Consider the following 15,018-nt stretch of genomic DNA (forward strand, 5'->3'; position numbering starts at 1 on the left):
GGATAGCTCGTAACGGCCCAGGGTTCCGACCATATTTTCCACGGGATGGCCGAGGCCGTGTGTGAAGTTAAAGTTCTAGGCCACGGCGTCTCTGAGGAGAAGCGACGAACCGTCCTAATTTTAGAATATCGAGTTGCAAACTCAAAGACTTGATTAGAAGAGGAGAAACCGTCTGGGCGGTTTCACCGACTTCTCCTGTCACAAATTATCCAGACGACCTGGATAATTCGCCATATTGAAGCTGCAAAAAGGGCCCCGCGATTAGGCGTCTGGACCGGGTTTTGGAGAAGCTTAAATCCTTGCAAGACACCAACCACAAAGCAGACCGCACCAACCCGCATCCAAATCAAGTCAAAACTTCCATGTGGTTGCATGGGACAGACCAAATCTTACTTGCCAGTACTCGGTCTGCCTGGAACGATTGGCATCACAACCGCCATCCATGTCGTCACTCTCACGGTGTTCGCTTCGTGAGTTCCAGTGTGACTTCATCGCATCTCCACGTTGTATTCTTTCCTCTTGTTTTCTTTTTCTTTTCCTCACGATAAAATAAAATCCTGGCAAAGCCCTGATCCGTCGAATGATGAAGTGGAGTCCAGGACGGATAACCAGGAGGCGGCGAGGAATAAGCTTAAGTGGGATAAAAACATAACAGTCGAAATGTCAAAATAGGTGTATTACAAGTGTAATACACGAACGCACATGCAGATAGAAAAGCGTCTGTAGGGAGTCCAGGCTGCTCCACAATCATTCAACCACCGGGGAAAGGAGGCCTCACACCTTCTGAACCGTTGTCTCGTTCCGCCCAATATCCTACATGCGGCCATTCAAGTCGCAGTCACGCGCTCGAAATGTGAAAATCTGAGGACTCGAACTTTCTCGCCTTCCTTTATTGTTCATACAACGGACAGCGCCGGTACGGTGGCGATCGGGGCCTGGACCATCCCGGCTCGCAACCAGCTTCGAGTCACAGATTCGATGCCAAACCTAAACCAGAAACAATTTCCTTGGAAGCAGTATCTGGAGGATTTGTAGGATGGAGATACCGACGAAACGTTTCACGGTTTCGATGCCCCAGCGCTTCGTTATCTCTTCTTGTCCCATACGTAGCCATCCACCCAAGTCCAAGCAGCGCATCCAGTAGACACCATATGTTGCAGAGAATGGCCATGTGTGTCGTGGCATTCTTGTATTCCAAATTTGAAGGGAGCGAAACAGCCAATTCCATTACGCGTCACCTGGTGTGAGAGAGCTCCACTGTTCCGTCATGGTGGCTGCGCGGCCAGGCATTGTTGGCCATATGATCTCAGGGTTAGAGCCAGCACAGATCATAGTGATTCCAAGGTTCCGAAAGTGTTCCCCGGACCATTATCATGCAGACACATAGACCAAATCCGAAGCCAGGTAGGAAAGACTTTGTACCTCCGGACAATTAGGGGACTGTCCACATAAATAGGCCCCATCGTCCCTCTCGAAGACAGGTGTCATTAAGTCTTAGAATTGGTTTTGGTCTCCTGAGACTCGTGGACCGGAATAAATTTGGTGATCTTTGCAAAATATATTTATTCGCTTGTTCATCTGTCGTTGTTTCTCAAAAGACTTGGCTTCCTATAATTGTCACAGCAAAAAGTCATAAGCACACACTTCTTCCAGGGTGAGTGGCAGAGCAAGTCGAGATCGATATGGGACCGACATCACAACACCCTTCTTTGTTGTTGGATGATAATGGCCACACCAATTTATCATCTCTTTCATTTGTTTTGTGATTCACTTAACAATGCTGTTGTTTAAAGCAAAACACTCAAGACTGTATCCCATTCCATTGACGGGGAAATACTCACCAAGAAAAGAGAAAAAAAAGAAGATGGCAGCTGCAGATACCATCGCCCCGGCCCTCCCTCCTGCCTTCTCCGCCTATGTGCCGTCGCCGTCCTCTTCCAAGCCACAGAATGGTAAAATAAAACCAATTGTCAACAACGGTGATGCTGTAGAGCAAAGTGGGAGTGTTCAGTTCGACCCAAGCGTACATCTCAACTTTACCGCACCCTCCAAGGTGCATACCATGAAAGAACTAGGGTATAAAGATAATGTTGGAGTGTCGCCAGTCGGCGTGTCTGAGCCTTTCCCGCTGTTCTCGGCAGAGGCCATCAAGCAGATGCGAAAAGAGGTTCTGAGCGAGAATGTGTGGCGCCACTATAAGTTCTCAAGCAATATCGCCCAATGCCAATTGCGAGGATTTGCTCCAGAGTAAGAACGCTCCCAAAGATGTATTCTGTATGAGACTGACAAGTGGCAGGTTCGCTCCCTTCGTATATGATGCCTGGAAAAATCCCGAAACTTTGGCCATAGTTTCCAAAATTGCTGGAATTGACCTCGTTCCAGTGATGGACTGGGAGATTGGGCATATAAACATCTCCGTCCAATCAGAGGAACAAAAGAACAAGGCCCTCGCAGATGCAGCAAGGAAGGCTGAAGAAGGGGAGGATGAGGAGCAGATGCCTATTGTTGATTGGCATACGGATAGTTATCCCTTTGTTTGCGTGCTAATGCTGAGCGACTGCACCAATATGATCGGAGGAGAAACGGCTCTTCGTAAGGGAGATCGCAGTATTCTGAAAGTCAGGGGCCCGCAAATGGTAAGCAAATTTCGAACGAATATGAACCTACATTATGTTGTTCAGCACTAATCGAAACAATGGTAGGGCTGTGCTGTTGTCCTTCAGGGGCGATATATTGAGCATGTCGCGTTACGCGCCCTCGGCTCCACCGAGCGCATTACCATGGTGACATCCTTCCGGCCCCGTTCTGCAACATTGCCGGATGACACAGTCCTTACGACTGTGCGTGCCATCTCGGACTTACCGGAGCTCTATTTCCAGTTTAGCGAGTACAGACTTGAGATACTTGAGGAGAGAATTCGCAAGAAGCTGAAGGAGATACGCGATCAAAAACGAGCGCGTCGACCCTTCAACACTCAGAGTCTCAAGCGATTCTTGCTAGAGCAGGAGCAGTTCTTGGCTCACATGAACAAAGAAATGGTGGATGAAGATAAAGTCACCGTAGGGTTCACGGACGACAGTCATTTGCTTTCGGAGGATCTCAAGGAGCGTTCAAGGAAGCGAGCACGTCCTACGATCGAGTAAAACGCTTCAAATTCTCGCATACGATACGTGGTGCATTAGGATAGTGTCGCAAGGGAAATTGTGCCTTTTTCAGAGTTGCTCGGAATTTGCCGTCATTTGTTGTACTCTTTCGTTTACTGCCTTTGTTGTTGCGGTTGTGGAAGTGCTGCATCAGGAAGATAATATATTTAGCAGTGGTCGCTTTTGGAATCATATCGTTGTCGCTTTGGGTAACAGCCTTCGTGTTATCTTATCGCTTCAGGAGTTTCATAGTGCGAATATTTCGATGTACAGCGTATATGGTAAATGCTACCATTCTCGGGTCACTGAAGAATGTTGACACGAATGACTCGAAACAAATGCAAGCTGCATGGGAATGTCGAGACTTGTTTGCCAGATGATTATAAACCATCGGTGGCAAGAGTACTGGAGACACCGCTTAGTTTTCGCACGTAGAGAAAGGAACAAAAGCTTCCAAAAAGGATTTCAATTCTGAATCGCAACGTTAAATAGGTAGATACTCGACAATGTATTGACAGTACTCTTGTCATGAGACTGGCAGCTTCCACAAGCTCTGCTTCTTCCTCAAAACCCTTGGAGGGTCTTGTATATTATCTGCTGGAATGATAGGCAAAATATCAAATTGGGAGACGGCTAGCGACGACTCCCAAGGACCAGCAATTCGCAATTCATCGAACCCATCCATGAGAATGTGTGGAAGGGTCGAGATGACTAGAATCAGGTAGTATCAGCAGTCTCCAAGGCAAGAAAAGAAGGCAGCCGCCCTACTTGGAACCCGATACCAACTGAAAGGTTTCCCACTATCTACTGAAAGCGGAAGATAGGAAAGACGCTCAGATATGAAGAGCACGTCTTGTCGGATTAACTGTCACCACCTTTCCGATGACGATGGCTCGTCCACTTTTGTGACCAGAGGGACGAGGAGGTTTGACGACGGAGGAAGACGGCGGGGTTAGTCCAAGTAATAAATATGGGAGGGCTGCCAGTTGTGCGCTAGTCCTAATCAGTAAAGCCCAGAACCAGGATTCTTAATCCAAAGTTGGTTAGACTGTTTAAATATAGCTTGGAATTGTTACCGTAATAGGTGGTTCTTGCCGTAATAATACTTCCTGATGTTACGGCAAAGTTACACGGTCTACGGAGTAGACCTACGGCAAATCGTCATCCCGGGGAAAAGGAGGAGAGAAATGATGCGTGGAGTTGCACGGTACTCCGTATGAAACACTCGAATCCCGGCTCCCTTCTATTCACCCTTATCATTGCATAAGGAATCAACTATGTGCAAGGAACCTATCTACTCGACTCCGTTCCCTCTCCAAACTATCTAAATATACAGTATGTATCGATTTATCCTTCGACGCGTGGTTCTTAAGCCGTCCATTGTCCGACCCAAGCCTGAAGTGGTGAAGTTATATATGTATGTACAAGTATGGTCGCGAATTTATAGCATCATTCGCATCCGAATTCCCTGAAAAGTGTGTTCCCAGCTTCGTCTCCCATTGCCACTGCAGAGACGCCTAGAGACACGGACTGGGAATGAGTTCAATCCCGTCGAGGACTTCACAAGAGGTACTCTTAAACATTGCACTCAAATGCATAAATTTAATGACGCTCGGATCGGTTCCTATTCCAACGAGCCGTGGCAATTCCTCTTGACTGAGGAAAGTTTCTGTTTCCTGAGGCTCAAACGTGCTGGCTTGGGATGTTGGCCTCCCTTGAGAACTCGTCCTGCATCTCGTACTCAACGCAGACATCGTCTGTCCGACGGATGCCTTGTTTGGTCTCGTGAGTTGGCAGGAAACTCTCTTCGCTAACGGCATTGGTAATTGAAATGCTGTTTTTCTTCGAATTAAATCGCTTGCTTCGTTGCGACGAGGATCTTATTTGCCCGCTGCTGTCTTTGGCGTAGCGTCCATAATATCGGCCACTGCTACCTCGTGAACCTTTTATAGTTCCACTAAGACGCTCAATCAGGGGTTTAAGGGTTGGGATGCAGGATGCTATGACGACGACGTTTGCTTCAATGCTATCACCAGGTAATTAGTGGCTGAAGTCAAATTCTGGGGTAGACTGAGGCTTACTTTGTCCAAACTACCAGTTCAGCAGTGCTATCTAGAGAATGGTTAGCATCGCATTTACTACCATAAAAGTCGATGAATATGGAGCCCATACATGTATAGTTGGATTGATCGGCGAGCCCCTGAAGCTGTGTACACTTTATAATTGCCATAGCGGACGCGCTATTAGGATCGTTAGCGCTGTAGTCCCGCCACATCAAAAGGAGTGCTCACATAGATCCAAGGCTTAAAGCAGCGCTCAACGCAACCTTTTTCCGAGTTGACATTTGAAGTTTCCACAGTACGGTTGTCGGATAGATCGACAGATATAAATCGACAAATGCCGATACAGCTATTTACCCCTGTCAACCAGGTTTTCGTCATGAAAAGCAGATGGGAACGGGTCATACCTCCAGTGAAAATTGCATAGTTGATAAGGATCCAGGTGTCTCTGCACTTAGCCTTCATTCGAACTCTCCAAAGTCCCTGTGGGGGAGAGCACATGGTAAAGAGGACCAGGATACACACGATGGATATCACGGTACCCAACCCAGTTAAAATCCAGAGGAAATAACGCTGGAAACGAGTGGGATTCAGGATTCTATTCAACATGGCAGCAACCGCAAGCTTGGGAATTGTGAATGAGAGAATGCCGAAAATAAAGCTGACTGTATTCAGCATAATCGCAGTCTCGATATTCTCTATAGCGAGGGTCTTTTGCTGCCTGCCGTAGCCAACAACCACGTTGACATGCGTTATAGCAACATAAACGATACCCAGGGCCTGTCTACCTGTCAAACACCAACTTTGGTAGATAGTGGCAAGGCATGTTGTAACTCACCATTCCGACAATAATCAGCCAGTCATCCGGGCCGAGATTTCGCACGATTTTTGCTCTGATATAGATTCTCGCGGTGACAATAATGGCAGTGATAATGGTCAAAGACCACATCACTGCCAACAGCATGGGCCCTTTGTTGGCATCATCGTTCCCTGCGTTTGAAGCCATCTTCTCTTCAACGCTCTGTGGCTTAAGGATGGAAGATAGGTGTGCTCAAGGCCAGAGAGAAAATGGCCAAAGGAGTGGATGTTCCAGAACCATATATATCCTGAACAACCCCCCCGTTAAGAAGATCCCACTTTGAAGAAGGTCGATCTCAAGTGGGGATACACTCAACTATCAATCAAGGATTCATCGTTTGATAGATGGGGATAACAACAAAAGAGGATGGGACATCAAAAGAAAGCATCGCAACAGGGAGGAGTTTTTCATGCACTTGTCGACACAAATGCGGATTAACCCCGACAATGAGAAGGGAGAACCTCGCCATCCTTGTTCAGCGTTTGCCGACCATTGGACCCAGCGAGACGGCAGAGAGTGGAGTTTCAGGCGGAAGTCTGTTTCCTTATGTGCAAAAGCTCCCGGCACAGGGGTACGGAACGCCAAAATTCCCTCTCTTGGAGATCATGGATCCAGAACAAGCCTCTCCAAAGTCGCGCCCTTTCCACTCTCTCGGAATACGGAGTACAAATTCAAGAAATTATGAACACACAGAAGCACAGGCCAGCATAATCTACCGTCCATTCTCAAAGACGAAAATAGGTCATCGAGGCAGTGAAAATGGACAGGCGCACCGAATGGGAATGTTCGATCATTCTTGTAACGGAGAAGAATTACAAGGGGCTTCATCGAACCAAAAAATTGAAGCATTGGACATATTCATCACAGGGAAAGTCGTTTCTTTGGCCTCGGGAGGTTGGAAGACGACAAGGAAAAAAAAAAGTAAGGATCGTCATCGTACCCCACATCAAGCGTCTTTGGCGGCTCCACGGGGGCGGGAAGCTGTCCCTCGCCGTTAGGAACCACCGTTCCCCGATTGGTCCAATGACTCAAGTTTCCTCAAGCACGGTTGCTGGCTCGGTTCTGCTCCAAGAAATTCGGGCGGGAGGCGGGCCCGGGAGTGAAAAGTCGAAAGGAGCAATATTATGAACAAACGAGGATGAGAAACGCCGGACTGCTGGCTAGGGACCCCTCAGCATTGGTTCAAGCCAGGATTGTCAAGGTTCATTGAGCTCCAATCCCCGCTGGACCTGTCCTGTGCAGCCCTTTTTAGCCTCACAACACGGACCAGGGTGGACTTCGACGGGCCAGAATTGCCGAACCCTGAAGTTAAATTCATCATTTTCAAGTGCAAATGTGGGCTGATGATGAGACTTGGCAGTGGCTACTCGGCGGGTGAAATTCCCAGTGGTCGAGTTAACGTTATCGTCAGTTTAGCTAGCCTGAAGCGTGAAATGAGCAGTGGGGAGACCTTTGCGAACGGACTCTCCTTGCGGCCTGGGGCGGTGCTCTTTTCTCTCGCCCGGGAATAGCTTCACTCTCTTCAGATTCCTAAATAAGCAAACTTCCTTTTCGACGGAGTCGCAAGCCTGGGATCGACGTCGTCGCTCCTGAGAGTCGCTTGAATTATCGAGATAGTTGAGATGACCAAGGAGGTGATCTCGTATAAAACCTGCTGCGCCAAACAATTTTATTTTTTTCGTCCTCATCAGCCAAGTGGCCCAAAGCTGCGGGACGCGGAAAGGTGCGCTGGAGTGGGTTCTTACAACACTATCCGTCCCACTTCGCGAGCCAACGCAGCACACACTAAAAACAACGTCTCCGCTTGCGAGTGTTCCCCGGGGCCGACCACGGAAGTCCAATACAGGGGCCTCTGTTAATAACCATGAACCCCCTGCGTCGACATTGCTTCGGAGCAAAGCCAGCCCACCTGGTTAATCCACTGCATTTCACCGTTCCGTGCAACTGTATCGTTGAGATTCAGCCTCCAGTTAAGAGGAGTTTCCGAGTAGATTTTGCCTGAGAACTCGACAACGAAATATGGGAGAGCCAAGCAGAGTCGATACCTTTGAGCAGAATGGGCTGACGGCGGGAAACGTGCTTGACGAGAGCATTGCCGTCTTGCCCAACGCAGGCGAGGATGTTCCCCAGCTTCTCCATGCTGTTGCCGCTTTTGGCGAAGAGTATGCTGCTGAGCCTCGCAGCCGCATGAAGCTTTTGGAGGCCGCTCGCTCGTTGGTCTACGCCCTCGAGACACCGCGGGAGGCCATGATAAGGTATTGCTGGGCACAGGTAAGCCTGTCGGAGTACTCCGTACTATCCGTCTTTCACGGGATGGTTGTTGACGCTGCAATATTCCCGAGGACTAGTCCAGCATCTTTGGGGCGATCGAGACCGGGATTGATATGGGGCTTTTCCACATCTTAGCCAAAGATGATAAGCCCAAAACGGTTTCCGAGCTTGCAAACGCAACAAAGTCGGACCCAACTTTACTCAGTCAGTTGCACGTTATTAGTGTTCTTCCATGCAAGGGGTCCGCTCACCATTCATGTAGGTCGCATCCTCAAACACCTTGCCGCAATGGGTGTTGTTGTGGAAGCCGGAGCCGATCTCTACCGCCCGAACGGGTTGTCAAAGACCCTGACAATTAAGAAATACTTTGATGGCTGGCCTTGCATGTATGTGAAGCTTTATCCATTCTTCACTTTCATCCCATGCAAAAGAAAGGTGATAATAACAGAGGTGTTCCCAGGACCGGCTGTGTCACTTCCGCTGCTCATACAATGCCCGAATTCTTTAAAAAGCGTGGGTATAACAATCCAAACAATATAAAGGATTCACCCTTCCAAATGGGTTTCAATACGGATCTTAACTTTTTCGAATACTTGGGAGCAAACCCCAAGGTTGGTAGCGAATTCAACAATCATATGTCTGCCTATCACCAAGGCCGATCCAGCTGGATGGACCCCGGGTTTTTCCCGGTTGAAGGACGCCTCTTTGATGGTGCCAAGGCTGAAGCGGATGCGCCTCTCATCGTTGATGTCGGTGGCAGTCTTGGACATGATCTGATGGAGTTTAAAAAGAAATGGCCCAGACATCCCGGCAAATTGATTGTGCAAGATCTTCCGGAGGTGATCAAAGAAACCCGAAAAACCGTTGACCCGAACATCACGGCAATGGAACATGACTTCTTCAAAGATCAACCTATCAAGGGTATAACCCCTATATGCCTTTTCATAGTTTGAGTAAAATGTCCTGACTTGTTGTTGCCAGGGGCTCGCGCATATTTTATGCACTCCATTCTTCATGATTGGCCAGATGACATTGCTGTGAAGATTCTTACCAACCTTGTCAAGGCTATGGAGCCTGGATATTCGAGACTTTTGATCAATGAGAACGTCATCCCTGATATCGATGCGTACTGGGAAACGACCTCATTGGATATTATCATGTTGGCCCTGTTTTCATCCCAGGAACGCACCGCAAAGCATTGGCATCAGTTGTTGGGATCTGTGGGTTTGAAAATCGTCAACATCTGGACGGTAGAGAAAGGCACAGAAAGTTTAATTGAGTGTGAGGTGGTGTAGAGCATTCCCACACATGCAGCCTAGTTGTGAGAGGAGAAAGCTCAGTTGACTCCCATTCATCGATGTTTTGACGTTGAGCTCTTCGATGCAAGATACGTATTCCGTTCCGTAGGAATTATCATAATATATACCCAATTGCCATGATATTGCACGCCTTATTCGGGATCAAATGTGCCAAAGAGCTATCAAGGCCCATCATAGCTAAGCTGCTAAGCTCCATTTATAGCGGAGCCAAGTTCCTGCCCAGCTCATATCAGTGCTATTCCACAGTCCCAAGTGTGCGATTGATCCTTCGACCTTATGACCGGGAAGGCATATTCAAAATAATAAGAAAGAAAGAAGGAAAAAAGAAACCCTCTTGGGGATTTCTGACGGTGAACGCCATTGAGCCCCGTCGATTCTGGTCAGCCTTTGCAGCTGAGGGGTTGACACGTGACAATCCAGGAGAATCATGACTAAGCTATTAGTTAATCAAGGTACCACGTGGACTAACTCGATTGGGACTAGCGATTGGGGCGCGGAGGTTGACTTTGAGCTCCGTCATCAACTTTGGCGGCCTTTCACGGTCGACGACGCCCTCAGGTAAACCTTCTTTGCTGAGATCTCCGGAAGGCTCTAAACGCGCAATTCCTTTACTTTTGTTTTGGATGACTTCAACCTGGAGAAAGGTTGTATCACTGACGAATATGCTCTCGGTTCTTTCCAGCTTTGATTTGCCCCATTCCCTCGGGGTGACCTGTTTCTGAAAAGCTCGGCGTGTATCCAATCACCCAGTTCATAACTTCAATCCCGTAAGCCACCTAGGAAGGTCAGCATCGAGATCTGTCAAGACCGTGCCAGGGGCCTCGGCCTTGGCCGCTGAACTCACCACTTTCCGCTTCATAGTCGAAATCCTCCGAGAACCATGTCGACCATCAGCAGGAAAAGAAAATCCTCCGGTTCTGTCAGTGACGACCAAATGGACCTACGCTCGCGGTCACCCAAACGAACAGACCCCACTGGAGTAAGTTGACCTTGTGTATCGGGCATGATGGACTGTACTTGACGTGTCGATAGCTTCTGCGGACTTTCCAGAAGGATATAGATGACATTCGAAATTTAATCTATTGCGGAGTGTGTGTCAGGCCACTCTATGAACCATTCACACTTGGCTGCGGCCATACATTTTGCTACAGCGTAAGTTGCGATGCGAGAAATTGATCCCCGCCGACTGACCAGCTTCTTGCGCAGTGCCTTACTCAGTGGTTTCTGAACCACCAACGAAAAAAGACATGTCCGGATTGCCGAGCTGCGGTGTGGTCGGAACCTGCACCTGCCTACATGGTATGTACATTCTGTTAGATTTGCTGTTCCCTTTTATTGAGCTAATCAGTTGCGGTTTCGACTCTTTTCTTCTAGATTCGTAACATCGTGCAAATCTTTATAACCCGGCCCGAGCTCCTAGACAAAGACGAAACAACAGCCGAACATCTGAAGAATCAGCGTGCCGAAACAGAGAAACTGGACTTGGATAAGAAAGATTTGGAATCTGGAGGCTTATTCCAAGGATGTTTCCGACATACCGTAATCGGCGGGGTGCCAATCGAGGATCTTGCTGACGGGGTCGAACGCTGTCCTAGGTGTACGTGGGAATTGGAAGACGGCGACTGTATCCATTGTGGCTTTATAAGAGACCAGTTCAGTGAGGACGATTATTATGATTCCGACAGTGAAACAGCAATGATGGAGGTCTTTGGAGATCCCGCATATGCCTCTAGGTTTGATAGTGAGGAGCTTATGATGATGGATGATGCTATCGACAATGAATCTTACATGGACGATGAGCGCCACTTTTACAGCTTATCCGATTCTACGAGCTCTCGTTCTGAAGATGAAGACTCGGATGACATGGGCTCTTTCATCGATGACGAAGAGGATGGAGAAGATGAAGATGAAGAGCGAGGAGAGGAAGAATATGAGGAGGATTCGGACACGACTACGCCGACTATCGTAGGCAATAATGACTATTTGACCGAGGATTCACTTCAGTCGCCTACCACTGGCGATAGGGATATGCCAAGTGAAATTGCTGATAGCATGTCCGAGGGGGCGAGCGAGCACGTGTTTGAGGGCTTTTTTGGGAATGCCACGGTCATAAATCTTGACGATGATGACGAGGATGATGAACCCGTTCGAATGACATCCCGTCGAAGGCGCCAAATCTCGCCTTCCAGTGCTTCTGGCTCGCACACCACTGTACCACGATCACAAGCGAGTCCTACCCCTTCGACGCACGACAGTTCTTCAGACGACGAGCCTCGTGGTCCGGTGAGAAGAAGAAGACAAAGACGAGTGGGGATTTATCTTGAGGCACCCTATTCGCATAGACGAGGAAACCGCAGCCCTGGGTCATGCTGAAATAACGGCTCACTTCTCGACATCGTATCGCTTCGGGGTCGATCTATTTGACCAAAAGCCGACGACGCGAATGATACCTTGTTCCGATCCCCGATTAGCTTAAGTAGTTTATGATACGCCTCCTCGTTTGAGAGATAGATAACAAGGCTCCTAGCGCCGAGGATGAGTTCCTGGAAATTTTCTCTTTTCAATTCCCTGAATGGCGTCAGCTTACATAGGATTGGTTAACATAGGCGGTAACAGGGCATGGAGATGGATTCGTATGGCGTTGGGAAACTCGAAAAGGCACATCAGTCAAGGCAAGAATTTTATCTGGGTCTCATATCAGCATTTTACTTCATCGGTTATTCCATCCTGCTTTGTATTTCAACTCAAGCTTGTATCCTTGAGATAATGTTACGGCACTATGCAATGGTGCCAATGGATATTCCGGTGCTTTTTGGCATTACAAGTTGCTCTTGAGAAGACTGTGTTGCAGGCATTCTCCTATGTGAATATCGAATGCGCGCACCGCACGCACCCTGATCAAGGTCTAAACCGCCCGGAAGATTTTAATCATTGGGTTTTGTCCTGTCCTCATTGAACGCTTGGGTTGACTGCACTTGGATCGCGTTGGAACCATACATAAGAGAGGGCGAGAATGATACCGTACATACAACACATTGTGGCTATCTACACGAACACGTAGCACCGTCATCCAGAAGGTCAACACAAAAATTCCTTCTAGGGAATTCTATGAGTTTTCAACTCAAGTCATAATTTTTAACCTGTCACGAAGTGGTATATTTATTTTTCCACTCAGCTTTCAATAACGCTGGCGTTGGGGCGGAAAGCGACCTCAAAAACTACTGCTCCATTTCTCCCTCCGGAATTTGAACCCCCGATCTTCTTTCTATCATTAGAACCAAACACTTTCCATCGGCCCAGGCGGTGCTCTTTGCCTAATGCCGCAACTATACACAGACCAGGTCTGGTGCTTTCTTGCATCGGGAAAGCCTTGGAGCCGTTGTTGGCTGACTTGACCTTCATTGCTGAAGAAGTTTTCGAGTCTTGAGGACGGCGCTCAAAGACGGCGATGTCGTTTACTATCCCGTTCAAAGGTGGTTCGTTGGATGACACGTTGGCATTTACTCCCGCACCGTTTATTTGCTGGGCAGGGTTGAATTCAAGTTGGTTATTGAGAAAGTGAGCAGGCGAACCTTGTCCACCTATACACCCAAGGGGAACTATTTTTCTCTTATCCTCAGAAACCTGCCATGCTCGGATCCAGCCATCCCAGCTTCCACTCAGAACAATATCCGTGCCTGGCAGTGTTGCTAGTGCTGTAATCCAACGAGGAGTCGGCCGCATGTATTTAGTACTTCGTGCCGCGGCATCAGGATCTTGATCAGGAGAAATCTCTTCGGGGGCAGGTATAGGGTCTAATCCGTGAGCCTGGCGTATGGTGAATAAAGGTTTTTTCTTGTGCATTGACCAAAGGGAAATAGATCCATCGTCAGAGCCGGTGACAAAGTGAGCCGGGGGAATAACTGCAACACAATCAATGGAATTCTCTGCATATTCAGAGCTTTTGGAACCGCCACCTCGGAAAACGAGTTGGGTCTCGTCGATGACCTTCCACAACCGCGCGGTACGGTCACGGGCGCCGACACTAACACACTGGTCGGTAACCATGGAGGCAACCGAAATGACATGGTCTTGATGGCCAAAGAGCGTCTCAACATAAGCATGGGAGCCGGGACTTAAAGACCACGTTTTTAATGTACGATCAAACGATGAGGAGAACAGCTGCTCTCCAGTAGTGGCTGCTGAGATGCGTCGAGTAAACGAGAGCCCACTTACGCTGTCTCGGTGTTGTGTAAAGGTTTTGAGAGGAGTTAGGGTATCCGCATCCCATATGATCAACTTCTTATCCGCACCTCCTGTTGCAACAAACTTCCCAGAGGGTGAGACCGCAACAGCGAGAATATTTCCTGTATGGCCCTGAGGTTCTTCGTCGTTGCCTCCCGCCTGCAAACCCCTTATGGACCGGATCTTTTTGGGCTTCTTCCGAAAAGGTCGCGCGGGTCTCTTCGTGGTTGTCACATCGGTATCAGGGATATCAACGGGCGGAATCAGTTCCCATTTAATAAGCGTTTTGTCCTTTGAGACAGTGTAGACATATGGAGAGTGTACAGCGACTGATGTCGTGCTCTGAGTATCTGCACGGAAGTATGAATGTGATGCTGTCGAAAACGATAGCTGAGATGCTATTTGCCGGTAAGTCCGTCCTTTGGATTCGTCCTAACATAAGTTAGTTGGTCTGAGGGTGGTCGAGTTGAATAAATTGAAAGGGACCACGCACAACATCCTCTTTTAATCTCTCCGCAATTAAATCTCGGTCGATTTCCGCGGCATCAAACCCAGCCTCGTCCACCTCCTCTTTGATATTCTCCAGATATCTCTCCGCCAACCTTAGTCTCCGCTCCGCAGCAGTTTCCTCCTCTTCGGAACCTGAAAGTTCTTCCTCATCAATTGATTCTTCACCGGATTCTATAACTTCATCGTCATCGGATTCGCTCCCGGATATAGACTCCTCTCTCTCCTGTCTCTTTTGTCTGCTTTCAGCGGATGGCGCGCGGGCTTTTCCCGCAAGTCCTCGCTTTTTCGAAGCTGGAGCTGCAGCTTGGTCTTCCCGCTTGCGCTTGCGCTGGGACGCCGGAATTGTAAAAAACGACGGCATATTGAATAGCGCACAAGTAAATCCCTCAACTGCCCTTCCGCACCCTACAAATGTCCAAGAGCCTTCGAGCAGCAAGCCGCCTCGTGGATCGCCTCACCGCAGTCGCTCTCGTGGGCTCTGTCAAGCCTGAGTGAAACTTTTTTTGTTGCTGTGGTCAAGCTATTATGTCAGCATCAGAATAAGCTTCCGGATACGGAGAATCTCCTACGCCTAAATCCCGATATAGCCTAGCCCACTCTGTATGACTAAGCATAACTGACGTCCATTCCGG

At 48.4% G+C, this 15,018-nt stretch overlaps 7 protein-coding genes across 7 annotated transcripts; 4 read left to right on the top strand and 3 right to left on the bottom strand.

The window, feature by feature from the left end:
* The first annotated feature begins 1,442 nt into the window (after positions 1-1,442).
* Positions 1,443-3,590, top strand: CIMG_09539 (uncharacterized protein). Its single transcript, XM_001239917.2, has 4 exons — positions 1,443-1,654; positions 1,851-2,247; positions 2,297-2,636; positions 2,703-3,590. The coding sequence occupies exons 2-4, from the start codon at positions 1,865-1,867 to the stop codon at positions 3,141-3,143; spliced, it is 1,164 nt and encodes a 387-aa protein (XP_001239918.1). The 5' UTR covers positions 1,443-1,654; positions 1,851-1,864; the 3' UTR covers positions 3,144-3,590.
* Positions 3,591-4,373: 783 nt separating this feature from the next.
* Positions 4,374-7,135, bottom strand: CIMG_09540 (uncharacterized protein). Its single transcript, XM_001239918.2, has 6 exons — positions 6,042-7,135; positions 5,611-5,983; positions 5,435-5,552; positions 5,316-5,383; positions 5,225-5,255; positions 4,374-5,169 (listed from the first exon to the last, which is right to left on the bottom strand). Exons 1-6 carry the CDS (start codon positions 6,207-6,209, stop codon positions 4,827-4,829), a joined length of 1,101 nt encoding a protein of 366 aa, XP_001239919.1. The 5' UTR covers positions 6,210-7,135; the 3' UTR covers positions 4,374-4,826.
* Positions 6,472-7,190, top strand: CIMG_09541 (uncharacterized protein; the record flags this gene model as incomplete). Its single annotated transcript, XM_001239919.2, has 2 exons — positions 6,472-6,633; positions 6,804-7,190. 2 exons carry the CDS (start codon positions 6,472-6,474, stop codon positions 7,188-7,190), a joined length of 549 nt encoding a protein of 182 aa, XP_001239920.2.
* Positions 7,191-7,968: 778 nt separating this feature from the next.
* On the top strand, positions 7,969-9,628 carry CIMG_09542 (O-methyltransferase; the record flags this gene model as incomplete). The annotated part of the gene is made up of 5 exons (XM_001239920.2): positions 7,969-8,333; positions 8,411-8,537; positions 8,596-8,719; positions 8,794-9,254; positions 9,315-9,628. The coding sequence occupies exons 1-5, from the start codon at positions 8,082-8,084 to the stop codon at positions 9,626-9,628; spliced, it is 1,278 nt and encodes a 425-aa protein (XP_001239921.2). The 5' UTR covers positions 7,969-8,081.
* Positions 9,629-10,091: 463 nt separating this feature from the next.
* CIMG_09543 (uncharacterized protein) lies at positions 10,092-10,511 on the bottom strand (the record flags this gene model as incomplete). The annotated part of the gene is made up of 2 exons (XM_001239921.2): positions 10,092-10,370; positions 10,497-10,511. The coding sequence occupies 2 exons, from the start codon at positions 10,509-10,511 to the stop codon at positions 10,092-10,094; spliced, it is 294 nt and encodes a 97-aa protein (XP_001239922.2).
* CIMG_09544 (uncharacterized protein) lies at positions 10,253-12,473 on the top strand. Its single transcript, XM_001239922.2, has 4 exons — positions 10,253-10,631; positions 10,685-10,804; positions 10,859-10,951; positions 11,027-12,473. Exons 1-4 carry the CDS (start codon positions 10,533-10,535, stop codon positions 12,023-12,025), a joined length of 1,311 nt encoding a protein of 436 aa, XP_001239923.2. The 5' UTR covers positions 10,253-10,532; the 3' UTR covers positions 12,026-12,473.
* Positions 12,474-12,617: 144 nt separating this feature from the next.
* Positions 12,618-14,840, bottom strand: CIMG_09545 (rRNA processing protein RRP9). The gene is made up of 2 exons (XM_001239923.2): positions 14,370-14,840; positions 12,618-14,308 (listed from the first exon to the last, which is right to left on the bottom strand). Exons 1-2 carry the CDS (start codon positions 14,745-14,747, stop codon positions 12,824-12,826), a joined length of 1,863 nt encoding a protein of 620 aa, XP_001239924.1. The 5' UTR covers positions 14,748-14,840; the 3' UTR covers positions 12,618-12,823.
* Between the last annotated feature and the right edge of the window lie 178 nt (positions 14,841-15,018).

The sequence above is a fragment of the Coccidioides immitis genome (genome assembly GCF_000149335.2).
Source record: "Coccidioides immitis RS genomic scaffold supercont3.5, whole genome shotgun sequence".
Taxonomy (NCBI): Eukaryota; Fungi; Ascomycota; class Eurotiomycetes; order Onygenales; family Onygenaceae; genus Coccidioides; species Coccidioides immitis.